We start from the raw sequence: 19,395 nt of genomic DNA, 5'->3' as shown, positions 1-19,395 counted from the left end.
GCCCTCTCCCCTTATTTCCTCCTATTTCTGTGAGGGGTAAAGGGAGGCCCCAAATAGTCATGGAAACTAACCTGTGATTTTGTGTCTGTCAGTGGCCACTCAGATAACGTAGACGCTGGTCCAATACTACTGGACCCAGAAGGGTTTCCGGGATGACTGAGAAGGTCAGGTCTTCTGCTGGGCTTTTATACAGCTCAGGAATCCCAGGAAATCCCCTTCCACCGATAATCAGCTTATCTTAATTGAGTGTGAGCTCATCTTTGTGTGTGAGCTGGTTTTAGCCGGCTCACCCAGGATGAGAAAGGACGTTTCATTGGAAGAAATGTTTATTGAGTTATTGAGTGTTTACACCCTCAGCACTTTCATTGTATCTCCTATGTCTGTGTCTGATACAATACACTATAATTTGGTCTTTGCCATTCCCAGGGATTTTTAAAAGATAAACCTATAACTAGGCAATTTTAACACTATACACAATGCTGAAAATGTTTACACACATGTTGCCAATGGGAGGGGTTGTGCCTGCATGGGGGCGGGGCTCTATTGGAGATCTCTGAACCTCTGCTCAGTATCGTTTGAGCCAAAGATTGCCCCAAAGAATAAAATCTCATTTTAAAAAAATAGTTACGCATATGCCAACGCACTGGCTGATTCCTTCTGCATCTTGCTGCAGATGGGATAAGGTTAGTCTCCCCAAGGCAAGGAGCTCATTGGCATCCAGGGACTCAAAAACCAAGGGGGAAGAATGGCTTTCTTTATGCACGGAATCAGAGCCCCGCTCAGATGCAGGGAATGCCAGCATTCCCGGACTCCACGGCCAGGGCCAGGTTCCAAGATAGCGCAGGCAGGATGCTGCTCTCCGGTCCCCAGGGGACCTGCAAACCAGCAGGTCTGGCTGAGCTGGGAGGGAGATGCTCTGCCATGGAAAGGGATCTCGGGAAGATTTGTTTATGAGGACAGAGGGGTGCAGAAGGAGATGGGCGGAGCTCAGCAGAATTCACAGGGAGGCATTTCGCTGGGTGGGGTCGGCATTCAGGTGGGTTTCTCCACCCACATGCTTCCTGACTCTCTCCTAGGACTGGGGAAAGGGAAGGCTCTTCTGCATTTCAGAGTCCTTCTGCCAGGGGATGCGGGGGCGATGTGGGGGTGGGTATATTGATGACCCATTTCTCAAAACGCAGGGGTGATGTCCAAGATAATCTCATCTGAAGGCGAAGCTCAGAGAATTAGGAGGAGAAAGAGAAGGGGGAGGAGGAAGGAATGACTGGTTTCAGGTAAATGTCCCATCCTAGATGGATTAATGTGTTCTCCCTGTCTCTACAAACACCATATTCTTAGACCTTGAAAACATTGATTTCTCTACCTCCGATGTTCCAGCCTAGTGAGTTTTTAAAACCACTTTGGTCCCTCGATTCTCATTCAAGTCAAGGTTGGCTCACTCGAAAAATAAAAACAGATTATTTTTGTGGTTTTATGTATTCTAATGTGAAAAGCATTTAGAACGGTTTCCAGTAAATGGAAAATGGTAAAATTCTTTGTTTTTGCTCTTCTCAAAACTACTTTAAACCCTGTTATTTCTCTAAAATTTCTTGATTACAAAGTGCTTCGTTAAACCTTTCCTCAGTATCTTAATTCTCTGTCACTCAGAGTGTGAACCACAGATTGGCAGTATTCGCATCAGAGATCTTCCACAAATGGAGAAGCTTTGGTCCCACCCAGCATTTTTCTATAAAGTTCTGCTATTTAACATGGTCTCCAGGTAATCACTGAGTACATGAAAATTTGAAAAGTGCACTACTTTTTTTTTGTAAGAAATATACCAGTAAGTTTATTTCAAATTAAAAAAAACTTTTTTTAACGTTTATTTATTTTTGAGACAGAGAGAGACAGAGCATGAAAGGGGGGGAGGGTCAGAGAGAGAGGGAGACACAGAATCTGAAACAGGCTCCAGGCTCTGAGCTGTCAGCACAGAGCCTGACACGGGGCTTGAACTCACGGACTGTGAGATCATGACCTGAGCTCAAGTCGGACGCCCGACGGAGCCACCCAGGTGCCCCAGTAAGTTTATCTCAAAATCTATCTGCATACAACAGTGTTTATGTTTATAAGGAGTAAAGTGCATTTCTAAGTCACCCTGCACCTCCTGAAAAATACACAACACTATGTATGATTTAAAAAAGAGCTCTTAGGGGCGCCTGGGTGGCTCAGTCAGTTGATTGTCTGACTTGGTTCGCGTCATGATCTCACAAACTGTGAGCCCCATGTCGGGCTCTGTGCTGACAGCTCAGAGCCTGGAGCCTGGTTCGGATTCTGTGTCCCCCTCTCTCTATCTGCCCCTCTCTCACTTGCTCTGTCTCTCCCTCAAAAATAAGTAAAAACATTAAAAAAATTTTTTTAAAGAGCTCTTAGATACGCATATAGGTGCGTATTAGATAGGTGGACAGGTGCTGGATAGACAGACAATCTGTGTTGCTTCCATGCCTGTATGTTTTTTTGTTCCTCAAAAATATTGTATTGATGATAGTTGTTAACAACTCTCGCTTTACCCTCTTTCTTTCAATCAGTATCTAAGACTAAATTAAAGAATATTATTCTCCCAGGGAGCGTGGGTGGCTCAGTCAGTTAAGCATCTGACTCTTGATTTCAGTTCAGATCATGATCTCATGGTTGGTGAGACTGAGCCCCATGATGGGCTCCGTGGGATTCTCTCTCTCCTTCCCTCAGTGCCCCTCCCCCACTTCTGTGAGAGCACCGACGTTCTCTCTCTCTTTCTCAAAAAGAATTTAAAATTTTTTAATTAAAATAAGTATTATTTCCCCAAAAAGTTACTTATTGAATCCATCAGATCGCTCATATCAACTGAAACGGTTCTTGCAACCCTTTCCTTTTGTCTTGGGGTAAATTAAGAAGTCTTCTCGCGAGTCTTGCCAAATGTGTTTTCATTTCAGATAATGTTTCCCTTCAGAATTTTATGTCCATGTAAAATTGACAGTGGGAATGCCTGGACGCTCTTTAACCTTGAACTGAAGTGGAAACACTGCTTGGATTTTGTCCTTGAGCGCTGGGCTATGCAGAGATAGATCAGGAGTTTGGGACAGAAGCCCTATGTATCCCCGTTCTCATGGAAACTTCAGCCCCGCTCACACTGCTTCTTAGAAGGACGATGTTCTAATCTTTCCTGAGATTCCCTCTCTTCCATTGTCTCCTCACTGCAGTATAATTGATTCTAAGTGGGAAAAGGAAAATGCTGGCCGCTGAGAGGAGAACTGTCTTACTCGATTATTCTGTTTTACACAAATTCTGATTTTTTTTCAAAAAACAATTCTTCTGTAGGCAGCTGGGAAAAAGAAAGAGGCGCTGCACCCCACACGGGATCTGTGAGGCACCGAGCCCAGCTTCACATCACCACAGTTAGCATAGTTAGCAGTCTTCTGTCATCAGAAGACATACCTTCAGGTGGACCTGTGGGTGGAGACAGAAGTCCCAGGTCTGCATCACAGAGGAATGGAGCAGTCATGAAGGAGACCCAAGTATGGAAGCTGGAGCCAAAAGAAGGAAGTGGACCCTCCCCTCGCCCACCCTTCTCCAGTCCTGCAGACCCTCCACCTCCCCTCTTGTCATATCGTGCATATATTTTTGTTGACTCTGTTTATTCCTCATGCAACCCCTACATCACAGGGGTCCACCTTCACTCTCTGGAAATCTTGGTTATGATACCATCCTTTCCACAAATTTGAAGGTGAGAAGCTTCCCCAAGAGTTGTTGCCAATTCTCAGGGATCAATACTCTCATGATTTTCTCTGTTCTCCCCTTAACCTTCCCCCATAAAACCCATCTTTGCCTCATATCCACACAGACCTAGAACTCAGCCCCCAACATCACCAACCTGAAAGAATGCACGTGGAGACAAAATGGGCTAGTTCTCCATGTGGTCTTTATTAAAGACTCTGAAAGCGTGATGGTGGGCGAGGAGCCCTGGCACACCCAGCAGTGTAATGAGTGCAAATCCGCACAGCACCTAGTTCGCTCCCAAGTGCCTCCCAGGCCACTCTGCCATGAGATTCCTTGGTTCTCCCCCAGCAGGCCCTCACTCATGGCCGCGTCTCCTCTAAATGGGCACCCGCCTTGCCCCCAACATTTGGCACTAGTCTTCCACTTTTAGAGAACAATTCCTTTCACCCAAGGGTTTTCTGCAAACAGCTCTTGAGATTCTTCTAGACTTAGGGAATGAATGCCTCTTTAGCATTATCCAAACACTCAATACAGCCATTTTTTTTTAAATTTTTTAACATTTATTTATTTTTGACACAAAGAGAGACAGAGCATGAATGGGGGGAGGCTCAGAGAGAGAGGGAGACACAGAATCCAAAGCAGGCTCCAAGCTCTGAGCTGTCAGCACAGAGCCTGACATGGGACTCGAACTCACAGACTGTGAGATCATGACCTGAGCTGAAGTCAGACACTTAACCGACTGAGCCACCCAGACACCCATTAATACAACCATTTCTATAAGTTGCTTATATACAGATATATTTCAATATATACACCTATATCTATCAGTACATACAAACACACACATATGTATATATATCTACATATCTATCTATCTATATCATGTTATATAACTCTTTATAACCTCTAGTAACCATCAAGAATTGTGAAGCATCTTAGATTTTACCCTGCTTGCAGACTAACAGATTGAGATCCCACAGATTCATGGCGCTAACATGAAGATTGACTCTCCTGGGTCCCAAACAAGGACTTTATTACTCACAGCACAGCGGGCAGTGTGAGCTTCACTTTCCACGAGTTCCTTTGTCCTGCAAGCCCTGTGGGGCTGTGCAGAAAGGCTCGAACAGATCCTGCACGCACAGTGTGTTAATGACACAGCTGAGGAAACATCAGTATTTGAAAGAGAACATCTAATGCACCTGCCCACACTTACCTTTTGAGAGAGGCATTAGATATATTTTCCTGGACAGCAAATAAATCTGTTCCCTGCCCCAAAATGAGATACTATCTTTATTTTCCAAGTTTATTTGCTATATGATCTAGAACGAACGCTGTCATTGCCTCCTCCAAGAAGATATCACAAATATGAGAAACCCATGGAGCTTTTCAACAATGTCAATCCCTCATTTCTATACTCTCTTGGCTTCTGGTCAACTTTCCCATCCCATTGGTTACTCTGAGTAATGTCACCCACAGGGGCTGGGATTAAATCCATTCCATATTTCTCATGCAATTTTGTTTGTTTATTTATTTTTGAGAGAGAGAGAGAGAGAGCAAGCAGAGGGGCAGAGAAAGAGAGAATCGCAAGCAGGTTTCACACTGTCAGCACAGAGCCTGACGTGGGCTCGATCCCACAAATGGTGAGATCATGAGCTGAACAGAGATCAAGAGTTGGATATTTAACTGACTGAGCCCCCCAGGCTTCCCTCTCGTGTAGGTTTAAAGCATGATCCATCCACTGATGTCAGCGGTAGGCTGAGGCCAACCTGCTCTATGGACCTTACCAATGCTGCTCAGGATTCTGGACACATTCAGCCTTACAAATTTCGTAAAAATTCAGGGTTTAACTTTGAAGGCCAGATAACTCTCCTTAATTTTACATATTGACATTTCCACTTGACCCAAGAAAATAATTCCACATATTGACATTTCCACTTGAACCAAGAAAATAATTCCACAGCATGATATATTATTTACCGTATAGACTCTGCCTATGCCAGAAAGGAGGGCATCCAGGACATGTGCAATATCAGACCCCCAACACTCCAGCTTTTCCACTTTGTGCCTTAACCTAGAGTAGCAATACTCACATCATTTTTTATACATTGCACATCATGATATCCTTGTGGGTGGTTGCAAAGAGGGAAGTATAAAAGATGGATTCATAAAGAGGCAGGTACTGCTCTCTTCTTGCATACATGGCTATGATGGCTAGATACACATACATGCGTGTGAGTGTAATTTTTGAGATATGGTGGGACTGTGGGAGTCCATGTGAGTGTGAGTCGTAGTAGGCATGTATGATTTTGGCTGAGAGTTTGTACATAGGGATGGGCATGAGTTGGTGAGAGAATATGTGTGTCTATAAGTATGTGAGTATATGTGACTGTGTATGTGATTTATATGGAGGTGTGTGCATGTGTTTGTATGTGTGTGCATGCGTGTGTGCTCACATGCATGTGCAGTAGAGGCTGCCCACCGTATGGCTCTCATCCCAGGCTTGGAATTTGACAGGCATTGGATAGTGGGCCTGGATAAGATGTAGATTTGTTTGTAGGAGAAAACTAATGGGTAATCTGAACTCCTATTTTATATTTCTTCATGTGTTACAAAAGCAACAGTTCTCATTACTGAAAATACATCAAAAAACAAGTATGGAAAACTGTGGTAACCATCCAGTGCTCTTGAGTTGCATATGTAGCATTTATCTCATAGAAAAGGAACCATCTGAGGCTTAATTTAGACTCCCAAAGTAATTGGCATTGAGTGCCTTTGAGTTTCAACTTTTGAAAACCCTCAGGTATTTTTTCTGGTACCAACTTTTTGCTTCTAATTTAATGGTAGTTCACCTCTGTGGTCTGAAGATTAGGAAGAAATCACTCTTGGGTGGAAGAACTTGTCAGCAAAGCAGAACCAGGGAGAGACACCTACTCGTTCCCAGTCCCTCACCTGTCAGACCTCTGCGTTTTGCTCCCCTCCACGTGAGACCTGTCTGCCTTCAGGAATGGAAAACAGCCTGTACCAGTCATTTCAATGGTCCCTTTGTAGTTATTAACTGGAAATTGGTAATTGGTTGCAGTAATTACCAACTTCAGAAAACAAGTTCTTTATAAATGTTCTCAGATCCCCAGCCGGCGCTGTCATGGCCACTAAAGGTGAAATGATAATTGCAATTCTGAAGGGAGGGGAGGTCACGATCACTGCCCCATATCACAGGGTCTCGTGGCTGCCTCCCTCCCACATGCACGAGCCCTCATGACCTTGCACTGAGCTCACCATCCACACAGAGGGATGTTTCTGGGAAAATATTTTCCATTTCAGTCTGAGAAGCAAGTCTATAAGGTATAGACATCTATGGGGAGTAAATGTGGGTAAGTGATTGTATATGAAACGGGGATTATTCTGGGTTTGAAACGGATCCAGTGTCATAGCCACAGAAACATGAGCTTAGTAAAGAGAGATGGGGTCCTAGACTTTACCCAATGCCTGCTGGCTCCTGGTGTGATTTATTGTAATCCACAATGACAATGATTGTGGGTATTTAATCCAGTGAAAAGGAATCCTGATTTTTCAGGTAATTTGAGCCAGAGTTATTTTTTTTTTAACGTTTATTTATTTTTGAGGGACAGAGAGAGACAGAGGGTGAGCACGGGAGGGGCAGAAACAGAATCGGAAACAGGCTCCAGACCCTGAGCTGTCAGCACAGAGCTCGACGTGGGACTCGAACCCACAAACTGTGAGATCATGACCTGAGCAGAAGTTGGACGCTTAACCAACTGAGCCACCCAGGCGCCCCATTTTTTTTCCCTGGCCTGTACATCTGAAAGCAACTGCTTTCAGCCTACCTTACAGGAATCAAAGACCAACTTGGTAGCATTACTAGAGGTGTGCCTGTAATCCCTACATGTTTATAATAAGGACTAGGATAAATAAATCTGTACGGGGGGCGCCTGGGTGGCTCAGTCGGTTAAGCAGCCGACTTCGGCTCAGGTCATGATCTCGCAGTCTGTGAGTTCAAGCCCCGCGTCCGGCTCTGTGCTGACCGCTCAGAGCCTGGAGCCTGTTTCAGATTCTGTGTCTCCCTCTCTCTCTGACCCTCCCCCATTCATGCTCTGTCTCTCTCTGTCTCAAAAATAAATAAACGTTAAAAAAATTTTTTTAAAAAATAAATCTGTACGAATCATGCAATCTTGTGAACAAACAGGATATCCCAATGACAACTGCCAGAATAGAAATGTTTTCTCTAACTCTGAGTATGATGTGCTTAATGGAGACAGTAGTATCTCTGCTGAAAATATCATGGTCTGTGGATTACGGTGAGACTGTTTTCTTCTGGAAGCTATTGAAAATAGCATTTAAGGAAAAGACAGTTCTGTAATAATGTGTTTCAAAGAGTAGCTGTTAGGCTTACGTGTATCCTATGGTGTTTTCTCTGGTATCAGTTGTAAATTCTATAACATCAATTTGTAAAGCACACAACGGTCCTGTATTAGAGTTTACAATTTGCATATGTCATATTTTAATATATTTCAGAGAACTTACCACATGGTTAATAGTTCCTAACCTGGTATTAATAAATAAGCATATGATCTAAATTACTAATACTTCAGTTTTTACCTTACTCTATTTTATCCCATATTAGAATTCAACATCCCATACTTCAGGGCAAGACATGAGATTATGATAGGTTTCCTTATACTTTTGTTCTTGACATAAAGGCAAATGCCCCAAAGGTTTTTTTCTTTCTGTTTCCATCCTACTCTTGAGTCGTTCTTGCTTGCATTCATTCAATTCAATTTGTCATGGGACAGGTTCCTATAACATGAATCTGCAATCAGTGCATCTACATTTTATTAAATCTCTAAAGCTTTATTCATTTTGATATTGGTCTACAGAACAAATCTTTACACATCGTGAAAGTTATAACAAAAATTATAAAGTAACATACTATCAAGCTAAAATAAAAAGGCAAAGCTAAAACCAAAACTCTATATATAGATTTTTCAAAGAACAGAGCTGTCTAGCTTACTTAGCATAGTATAGCCATTAGATGCACTGTGTCTGCAAACAACTCAGCCAGATTCAAGTCCACACTTTGCCCCAAGTACGGTATGAATTTAGGCAAATCACCTATCCTGTCTGCATTCTCCTTGTCTTTAAAATGAAAGGGATAGTAGTGATGACTCAGAGTTTTGTTTAAAAAGTAAGTTACAACATGTATGAACCTCATAGCAATGGCTCGTACGTTGTTATTTGCTTTAAACGCTTGGGGCGCCTGGGTGCCTGAGTCAGTTGCACATCTGACTTCAGCTCAGGTTGCGATCTCCTGGTTCTTGAATGTAAGCCCTACATCGGGTTTGCTGCTGTCAGCACGGAGCCTGCTTTGGCTATCCCAATGCTCACTCTCTCTCAAAACTGAATAAACAATTTTTTAAAAAAGGTTATATACTCAACTCTTGAAAATCTCTTTAAAAATTAATATTTCTCTTGTTAACCTTTATTGATATACAATTGACGTGCCAAAAATCGCACATATTTAATGTATATATTTTGATGAGTTTGGAAATCTGCTTACCTATGTGATGCCATCACCACAATCAAGGTACTAAAATATCCAGCACTTCCAAAACATTCCTTGTGTTCCTGTGTGTGTGTGTATGTGTGTTTGGTCAGAGCACTTCACTTAAAGTATAGGCTCTTTTCATAATTGGAAGTGCACAATACTGTACTACTAACTATAGTCACCATATTGTACAACAGATCTCTACAACTCACTCATCTCGTAAAACTGAAACTTTACACACATTGAACAATTCCCCATTCCCCCTCCCTCCAGCCCCTGGCAACCACTGTTCTATTCTCTGCTTCTATGGGTTTGACTATTTTAGATTCTGCATGTAAGTGAAACCATACCGTATTTTTCTTTCTGTGATTCGCTTATTTCACTTAGCATAACGTCTTCTATGTTCATCCAAGTAGGAGTTCCTTCTTTTTGAAGCTTAGATAATATCTCATTGTATGTATATACTCCACTTTCCTCATCCATTCATAGTCAATGGGCATTTCAATTGCTTCCATAACTTGGCTATTGTGAATGATGCTGTAATGAATGTGGGCATGCAGACACCTCTTTGAGACCTTGGTTTCAATTTTTTTGGATATATACCAAGAAGTGGGATTTCTGGACGATGAGATAGTTCTATCACATTTTTTTTTTTGAGGAACTTCTATACTTTTCCATGGTGGCTGCAATATTCTACATTTCTACCAGTAGTGTATAAGGACTCCAATTTTTCCACATCCTTACCAACACTTGTTATCTTTGGGGCTTGGAAGATACTAGTCATTCTAACAGATGTGAGATAACATCTCATTGTGGATTTGATCTGCATTTCCCTGATGATTAGTAGAGTCGAGCACCTTTTCATATCCTTGATCATTCATATGTTCTTTGGAGAAATGTCTATTCCTAAAGTTGCCCATTTCTTAATTGGGTTATTTGGTGGTTTCTTCTATTGAGTTGTTGGAGATTCTTATGTTTTGTATATTAAACCCTTGTCAGATGAATGCTTTGCAAGTATTTTGTCCCGTTCCATAGATTGCCTTTTCACTTTCGTGATTATTTCCTTTGCTCTGCAGAAGCTTTTTAGTTTTATATAAAACTAAATATGTGTTTTTTTTGGTTTTGCTGCCTCTGCTGTTGATATCAGATCCAGGAAATCATTGCCATACCAATGCCAAGAAGATTTTCCCCTATGTTTTCCTGAAGGGGTTTTACAGTTTCACATCTTATGTTTAAGTCTTTCATCCATTTTGAGTTGATTTGTTGTGTATGGTCAAAGATAGGGGTCCAATTTCACCCTTTTACATATGGATATCTGGTTTTCTCAACACCATTTCGAAGGAGAAACTAATGATAAGTGGAGAATATTGGACTTTAGTTGACAAGACGCATGATGCCCACACCTCATATTCCCATGCAGGATCCTCTGGTTCTGAAGATAAATCTCAGTGACTGGAAACCGGCAGAATGGCCTCCAGGGATTTGGTCATAGGAGTGATCTTCTTAACCCAAACCGTGGTCGGAATCTTGGGGAATTTCTCTCTTCTTTACCATTATCTCTTCCTCTCCTTCACTGGGTGCAGGTTGAGGCCCACAGATTTGATTGTCAAACACCTGGTTGCAGCCAACTCCTTATCCCTCCTCTGTAAAGGAGTCCCCCAGATGATGGCAGCTTTCGGGTGGAACAATTTTCCAGGTGATTTTGGATGCAAACTTCTTTTCTATCTTCACAGAATAGGCAGGGGTGTGTCCATAGGCAGCACCTGCCTCTTGAGTGCCTTCCAGGCCATCACAATCAGCCCCCAGAAGGCCAGGGGGACAAAACTTAAAAGGAAAGCTCTCAAGTACATTGACTTCTCTATATTCCTGTGCTGGACCGTCTACATACTGGCAAATATCATTTGCCCTATCCATGTGACTGGCAAACGGAACAACGTGAGCATCTCAATGAGAAAGGATTTGCAATACTGTTTGGGGACAACTAATAACAAAATCACACAATTGCTACATGCAGTGTTGTTATCATTCCCTGATGTGTTATGTTTGGGGCTCATGGTCTGGGCCAGTGGCCACATGGTCTTCATCCTGCACAGGCACAGGCAGAGGGTCCAGCACATTCACAGCACTAATGTCTCCCCCAGATCCTCTCCTGAGTCCAGAGCCACCCAGAGCATCCTCGTCCTGGTGACCACCTTTGTGTGTTTCTACTCCCTCTCCTCCATCTGCCAAGTCTTTATTGCTGTTTTCGATAATCCCAGCTGGTTGCTGGTGAGCGTCTCCGCCTTCATCAGTGGATGTTTCCCAACTGCCTGCCCCTTTGTTCTCATGAACTGTAACTCCTGTGTGTCCAGGTTCTACCTTCCCTGGCTGAGGAACACAACATCCACGAAAGTGATAACAAACGCGTAAATTGTACGTTTTTGCACAGTGTACAGTTGTTACTTCATTCATTCCCCGAGCTGCCAGCATAATGACGCAACAATCACACCCCAGGAGAGTGGTCAGCAAGCCAGAATGAGCATCTGTCCCAATAAAAAACAATCAGTGGTAATAGTAAATGTGAATGAAATATTAATGCAATTATTATGAAAATACTTATGTAATTGAAATTTTGTTCACATTTCCAGTGAAATAGTTTGGAATCTGTGCAATTAAAACATGTTCCTGAAACAATCTAGAGATTGTGAGGGAGTATTTGAGTGTTGTAATTTTTAATTTGACATACTAAATATATCCAGAAATTAACTACGCTTGGAATTGTTGGAAAAGTTGCAAGAGAAGTTAACATGTGAGACGGCCATTCAAGAAAGTGAAGAAAAGAATGTTCTCAAGTAATAATGAAGTAGGATGGGGTGATGGTGGAGTGCAAATTCAGGTTCAGTTAGGAACATTTGGGACTAAGTTATAAAATTTGTAGTTTAAACCTTAGGGAGACAGTAATCTTTAAAATATGATGACATGGAGGGATATTAGCACATTTAAGGCATTTAACATAGAAATGGACAAAGGGACCTGGGTTGGGACAAAAGAGAGCACAAAAACCTGTTGTCACTGATGAAAAAAGTGAGTGGGTGGCAATTTTAAAAAACACATCAGGCAACCTACTGAATGGGAGAAGATATTTGCAAATGATATATCTAATAAGGGGTAAGGGGTTAATGTTCAAAATATATAAGGAGCTCACACAGCTCAACCAAAAAATAATAATAATCTGATTTTAAAATGAACAGAGGAGTGCATCTGGGTGGCTCAGTTGGTTAAGTGTCTGACTTTAGCTCAGGTCTTGATCTCAGAGTGTGTGAACTCGAGCCCCACATCAGGCTCTGTGCTGACAGCTCAGAGCCTGGAGCCTACTTCAGATTCTGTGTCTCCCTCTCTCTCCCCCTCCCCTACTCTCACTCTGTCTCTCTCTCTCAAAAATAAATAAACATAAGAAAACTTTTTTAAAAAATGGACATGGGGGGCTCCTGGGTGGCTCAGTCGGTTGAGTGTCCAACTTCGGCTCTGGTCAACAAACTCACAGACTGTGAGTTCAAGCCCCGCGTCGGGCTCTGTGCTGACAGCTCAGAGCCTGGAGCCTGTTTCAGATTCTGTGTCTCCTTCCCCTGTTCATGCTCTGTCTCTCTCTGTCTCAAAAAAATAAAGGTTAAAAAAAAATGTACATAGGACCTGAATCGACATGTTTCCAAAAAAGACACTCACATGGCCAACAGACACATGAAAAGATGTTTCATATCACTAATCGTCAGGGAAATGCAAATCAAAACCACAATGAGATATCATCTCACACCAGTTAGAGTGGCTAGTATCAAAGATATAAGAAATAACAAGTGTTGGCAAGGATACAGAGAAAAGGGAGCCCTTGTGCATTATTGGTAGAAATGTCAGTTAGTGCAGCCACTTTAGTGGCCACTAGTAAACAGTATGGAGATTTCCACAAAGTATTAACATCAGAAATATAATACAACCCAGTAATTCTACTTTTGAGTATATGCCCGAGGAAAATTAAAACACTAATTTGAAAAGATACACACAATGCCGCTGTTTACAGCATTAGTTACAATAGCTAAGGTATGGAAGCATTCTGGGTGTCCATCAATAGATAAAAATGGGATATATATACATGATGGAATATTACTCAACCATAAACAAGAATGAAATCATGTCATTTGTGACAACATGAATAGACCTAGAGTTTATTATGTTCCATGAAATAAGTCAGAGAGAGAAGGACAAATACCATATGATTTCACTTATTTGTGGAATCTAAAAATCAAAAGAAATGAATGAATGAACAACAACAACAAAAGAGACACATACTCACAAACACAGAGAATGAACTGGTGGTTGCCAGTGGGGAGGGTGTAGAGGGATAGATGAAAGAAATGAAGGGGACTAAGAGGCACACACTTTCAGTGGTAAAATAAATAATCCATGAGGATGAAGAGTTACAGCATAGGGAATATAGTCAATAATACAGTAACAACTGTGTGAGGCGACAGACGGTGACCATACTTATCATGGTGAGCATATCAGAATGTACATAGTTGTCAAATCACTACGTTGTACACCTGAAACTAATACGATATTATGTGTCAACTCTACTTCAATTAAAAATTTTAAAAAAGGAAAAAAACGCAAATACATGCCATCTGGGATAAACTGGCATGAATTTGTAGAAGGTAGGTTTTTCTTTAAAGTGTGAGGATGCCAGTTGGCCATGTTGGAATGAGGGAGATTTGGGAGGAGCACCCTCAAATATCTAAGGTGAGGAAATAAGGGGAGGCTTCCACTTTACTGAAATTCACTTCAATGGATAAAGAAAATGTGGTGTATCCATATACAATGGAACATGATCCAGCAACACAAAAGAAGGAAATCCTACCATTTGCAACAACACAGATGGCTCTCGAGGGCATTCTGCTAAGCAAGATAAGTCAGATAGACAAAGATGCATATATGACATATATGATATTGTTTGCATGTGGAATATAAATAAAACCAAACTCCTAGACAATAGAATGGTCATTGACAGGGATGGGTGCCAGGGGAGATGGGGAGACGGTAGTCAAAGGGTACAACCTTCCAGTTACAAGATGAATAAGTTTCTGGGGTTCTAATGTACAGCATGGTGACTACAGCTAACAATACTGTGTTATATACTTGGAAGTTGCTAAGAGAATAGATTTTAAACATTCCCAATATACCAAAAAAAGAATTACGTAATGAGATAAAGGTCTTAACTACCCCTGTTGTGGTATTCATTTTGCAATATATATGTGTATCAAATTGTCACGTTGTATATCTTAAACTTGCGCAATGTTACATGTCAATTGTATCTCAATAAAACTGGGAGGGAAAAATGCTCATTGTCTTCATGGTGGTTGCTTAAGATACTAGAATCCCTTCCATATTGTGGGAGGATGCCAATAGTTTTGCTTCTATTTTTCTTTTCTTTTTCGTTCGTTTGTTTGTTTGTTTGTTTGTTTTTTGAGAGAGAGAGAGCACATGCAAATGGGTAGGGGCAGAAGGAGAGATAGGGAGAAGAGGATCTTAAGCAGGCTCCATGCTCAGCATGGAGCTCAGTGTGGGGCTTGATCTCATCACCCCGGGATAATGACCTGAGCTGAAATCAAGAGTCCAAAGCTTACCTGATTGAGCCACCCAGGAGCCCCTCTATTCTTCTTACTTGGACCATTCCTGCTGGGCACTGCAAACCTTGCGCACACTGTGACTGCCAGCATGGCAGTGAAATTGGGGTCCTGGCCAAAGTGCTTGGGTGCAGCATGGGGTGCATCAATAAGTCCACCTCCCATCCTAAGGCTGGTTCATGAGCTAAGAGAGAATTCAGTTCAAGTCTTTTTTTATTTTTTTAAGTTTGAGAGAGACAGAGAGAACACAAGTGGGGGAGGGGTGAAAGAGAGGGAGAATCCCAAGCAGGCTCTGTACTGTCAGCACAGAGCCCAACATGGGGCTTCAACTCACAAAACGACGAGATCATGACCTGAGCTGAAATCAAGAGTCAGATGCTCAGCCGACTGAGCCACCCAGGTGCCCCTTCAAATCAAGTCTTTAGATGGAAGGCTGGATGGATCCACATGGGCGGATGTCATCTCAGGTTTCCTGACAAGTCAGATCTATTCCTGGATATGTGGGTAGGCGTCAGCCTGGTAGGATGTTGTAGAAAAACACCAGTCAAATAAAATATGTTTTACCCTCAATGAAGAGTAAAAAGACATCTCAAAAAAGGAAAAAGAGACCTAGGACCTATGGAAACATTTCACAGTAAAAGAAATGCAAATGGTCATTTCACATATACAGAGGTATCCAACCTCAAGGGGCGCCTGGGTCGCTCACTTGGTTGAGCATCCGACTCATGATTTAGACTCAGGTCATGATCTCACAGTTGGTGAGTTCCAGCCCCAAATCAGGCTCTGCGCTGGCAGCACAGGTCCTGCTTTGGATTCTGTCTCCCTCTCTCTCTGCCCCTCCCCCACGTAGTCTCTATCTCTCTCTCAAAATAAATAAAAATAAACTACAAAACTAGAAATTTCAGCATACATATTCCTTAAATTTTATAATTTTATTTTATATTTTTATATATTTTATATACAATACAAAATTTAAAATATATGTAATATAATAATATATAGAAATTTAAACATTATATATTAAATATGTATCTGTTATATATAACATACAAGTTATATATATCATATATATTTACATATATTATACAATTTAAAATATGTGTGTTATAGGGGGACCTGGCTGCCTTAGTCAGTGGAGCATAAAACTCTTGATCTCAGGGTTATGAGTTTGAGCCCCACATTGGGTGCAGAGATTATGTGAAAGTAAAATCCTTAAAAATATGTTATATATACATATATTTCATATATTTATATAACATAAAATATATATTTATGTATACAATGGGTAAATTTTTATGTATTATTATATTCTATACATATATTATTATTATTTATCATTTTGCGTTCCTGAGTGAGGAACCCTGAAAACTATTGAGCTCTTTCTATATTTCTATTGAATCTCTGTCTGAGCTTGGAGATGGCTGTGCATGCAGAACAAAGAAAAAGACATCGGATTCCAGCATCCTTGGATTCCAGTTCTAAGAATGGCTTCAACCACCCAGATTCCTCACCTTTGCCTTTTTTGCTTCTGTCAGTCTTGCCAAGAGGCCCGGGGTCTGGAATTGCTGAGGCTTCCTTGGTTCCAGGTTCTTCTCCTCCCTGGAGGCCGAGGGCTGGGAGACAAGGGCCCCAGCCCAGCCCTTCAGGGGACATCTCCTGGTCCTCGCCATGTGTCCACAGGCCTGATAACAGGTCTTGCACATTATCTGTGGGTCGAAGAGGACAGTGGTCAGTGAGACAATCACAGGCAGTTTTCAAAGGTTACTATCAGGACAAGTGTTTTGCTTTGAGAATTGTTTTTTCTGGAGGGGACACAGACATGTAACCTGTTAAGTGTCTGGAACTTCATGATGCAATCAATAGTCATAACCGCAACTCATTTTGTTTAAAAAAAATTTTATTTAAGTTTTTATTGAAATTCCAATTCACAACCTATTTTAAATCGGGAACCAAGGACAAAAGATCAAAAGATCTGTGGAGGATGATAATGGCTCAGCTGTCCTTGCAGTTCAAATTTTGGAGGCCGAGCAAACTCCATGGGACATATTGAATATGTCCAGGATAATTGAGAAAGGATGAGGCGGACCAGAAGCCTCCCCCTCCAGCTGGCTTTTTTACTGCCCGAGGAGGCCCCGCTCAAGCTTTGGAGCTCACCGCACCAGCTGGAGACAATCCACTTTGATTAATCACTCTGAAGATATAAAGGGATTATTTCCTGTTTATTTTCCTCTGCATTTTTATTTCATTCTTATTTGTTTTTTATTTTGCCACACATCTGATATCATCAACTATAATTTGATGAGTGTCATTTCCAAGCATTTAAGATATTTTAACATATATGTACCTATTTTTTAAATTATATATTGCTTTCTGCAAGTGCAAGATATGTATACACATCCAAATACTGTTCAATTCTGTATCATGACTTTTCTCTCAATTGTTTCTGAAGATTCTCCCTTTCACACATATACCTGTAGTTCATCCCGTTTCAGCACTGTTTGCCATTTACTTGGACTGGACCTTTGGTTTTAATCTCTGATCCTATTCAAGGGGATTTATGTTGTTCCTAATATTTTCCTTCCACTGGCAATGCTGCCACGAACATACTTGGCCCATGTTCTTGTTTGCTATGAATTCCCTGTTGCTATAAACAGAAAGTGAGGAACCAAATTTCCGGATCATGGTTTTCAGGCATCTTCATATTTAGTGCCCATATTGTCCCCTGAAGGGGTTAAACCAATCACAACCCACACTAACCCTGGAGGAGAGTCTTCAATTCCCCACATCCTTGATACACAGGGTAATGTCTGAATTTTTACTAATTACATGCATGTGAATTGGTGATGTTGTTTGTTTATTTCCATTTGTTTTATTGTAAGCAATGCTGTACATAACACAACATCATATTCATCACAGTCTTACTAACATGTGAATTGTCCTTTTGAATTTCTTATTCAATTCACTGCGGATTGTTTTTCTTTCCTTTTAATGGGTAGACATTAATTTTTATATATTCTGGATATATTTCTCTCAAAGTGATGGGAATTGCAAGTATGCACTTCCATTTTGTACCTGGCCTTAAATTATATTTTCAGACAGAATGTACCAGATAGTAAGTATTAGTAATGTAGGAACTTTATTTAGATCCTTGTTCAAAACAAAGAAAAACAATTTAAAAATGTGTTTGAGTAATTTGGGAGAATGTGACTATGAACTGGGTATTAGATGATATTAAGAAACTAAACAATAGGGGTGCCTGGCTGGTTCAGTCAGTAAAGCATGTGACTTTTGTATTCAGAGTTGTGAATTTGAGTCCCAGGTTGGGTGTAGAGATTACTTAAAAATAAAATCTTCAAAAAAATAAAGTAAAAAGTAATTTGTGTTGTAATAGACTGGGAGTCTTTTTATTATCTTTTATATCCTTGAGTAGTTATTTATTAGAGATGAATTTTATGGCTCGCCACTGGTTGATTACAGAAATCCTGAATTCCACGATTTGCACTCAAGATTTCAGCCCCATTTCCCACCGAACCCCCATTCCAAAGGAGAAGTTTTCAGTGGATGATACGAGAATGGCAAAACACTGACATATTTTGAGGTGGCCTTAAAAAACAGATTCACTTTATTTTCTTTAATTGTGTGAATGCTTGAAATTTCCATATTAAAACCTTTAATGAGGGCGCTTGAGTGGCTCAGTCAGTGAAGCTCAGGTCTTGATCTCAGGGTTGGTGGGTTGAAGACCCACATGGTGCTGAGCACTGTGAGTGAGGAGCCTGCTTGGGATTCTCTCTGCCCCTCCCCCCACTTGCACGTGCATTCTCTCTCTCAAAATAAATAAACTATTAAAAAGGCTTAAAAACCTTTAATGAAAATCAATATTGGCGAACTATCTTCACCGTGAATTATTTTTAGTTCATTGCTGGTTTCACTTTTATATAAACATGTGGTATTTGTCAGATGTACTCATAGGTAAGATTGACTTGTTGATGTTCCTACAGTGACATCCAGTCGTTAAAGGTCCAGGGCAGAGTTCCCGCTGTCTTTGGCCACGAATGGAAACAAAGGAGAGAAACACACCGTTTGCATCAGAAGGGTCTGGTGGACATTTTTATTAAGTCCGATTTTCCTGTGACTTACTCAGAACGAAATTATCAGTGAGAAGAATACTGACAATACATGTTTTCCAACGATATGGAAGAAATCTTTCTGATAAACCTACCTAATTCCTGTACTCTTGGGAAGAAGGAACACAAATCCAGTAAGGTCTTAACTAGTTGTGGGTGGGAGTTGGACCAGAAGTAAGACAGGGAGGGGTCCCCAGCCTTCCAGTCCCTCTGCCCCCTGGCTTTGGTGTCCCGCTTTTTGTCACCACGACAGGCCCCTGCAAAAGGCTCCCCTTGGCTGCGTGGGGCCCCCCACAGGAAGCACGAGCGGCCACGTTCCATCTCT

General features: G+C 41.3%; 2 protein-coding genes across 2 annotated transcripts in view; both read left to right on the top strand.

The window, feature by feature from the left end:
* The window catches only part of LOC109260960 (zinc finger protein 677-like), a 205,703-nt gene that overhangs the window by 125,105 nt on the left and 61,203 nt on the right, over positions 1–19,395 (top strand). The window lies entirely within an intron of this gene.
* On the top strand, positions 10,763–11,704 carry LOC109260964 (vomeronasal type-1 receptor 4-like). The gene has a single exon (XM_019439462.2). The coding sequence runs from the start codon at positions 10,763–10,765 to the stop codon at positions 11,702–11,704; it is 942 nt and encodes a 313-aa protein (XP_019295007.2).

The sequence above is a fragment of the Panthera pardus genome, unplaced genomic scaffold (genome assembly GCF_024362965.1).
Source record: "Panthera pardus isolate Hobbes unplaced genomic scaffold, ASM2436296v1 HiC_scaffold_18, whole genome shotgun sequence".
Classification (NCBI taxonomy): domain Eukaryota; kingdom Metazoa; phylum Chordata; class Mammalia; order Carnivora; family Felidae; genus Panthera; species Panthera pardus.
This window is presented reverse-complemented; position numbering and strand designations above follow the sequence as displayed.

Bases quoted from the DNA above. Each gene is read 5' to 3' on its own strand.
- LOC109260964 (XM_019439462.2), top strand. From the start codon at position 10,763: ATGGCCTCCAGGGATTTGGTCATAGGAGTGATCTTCTTAACCCAAACC.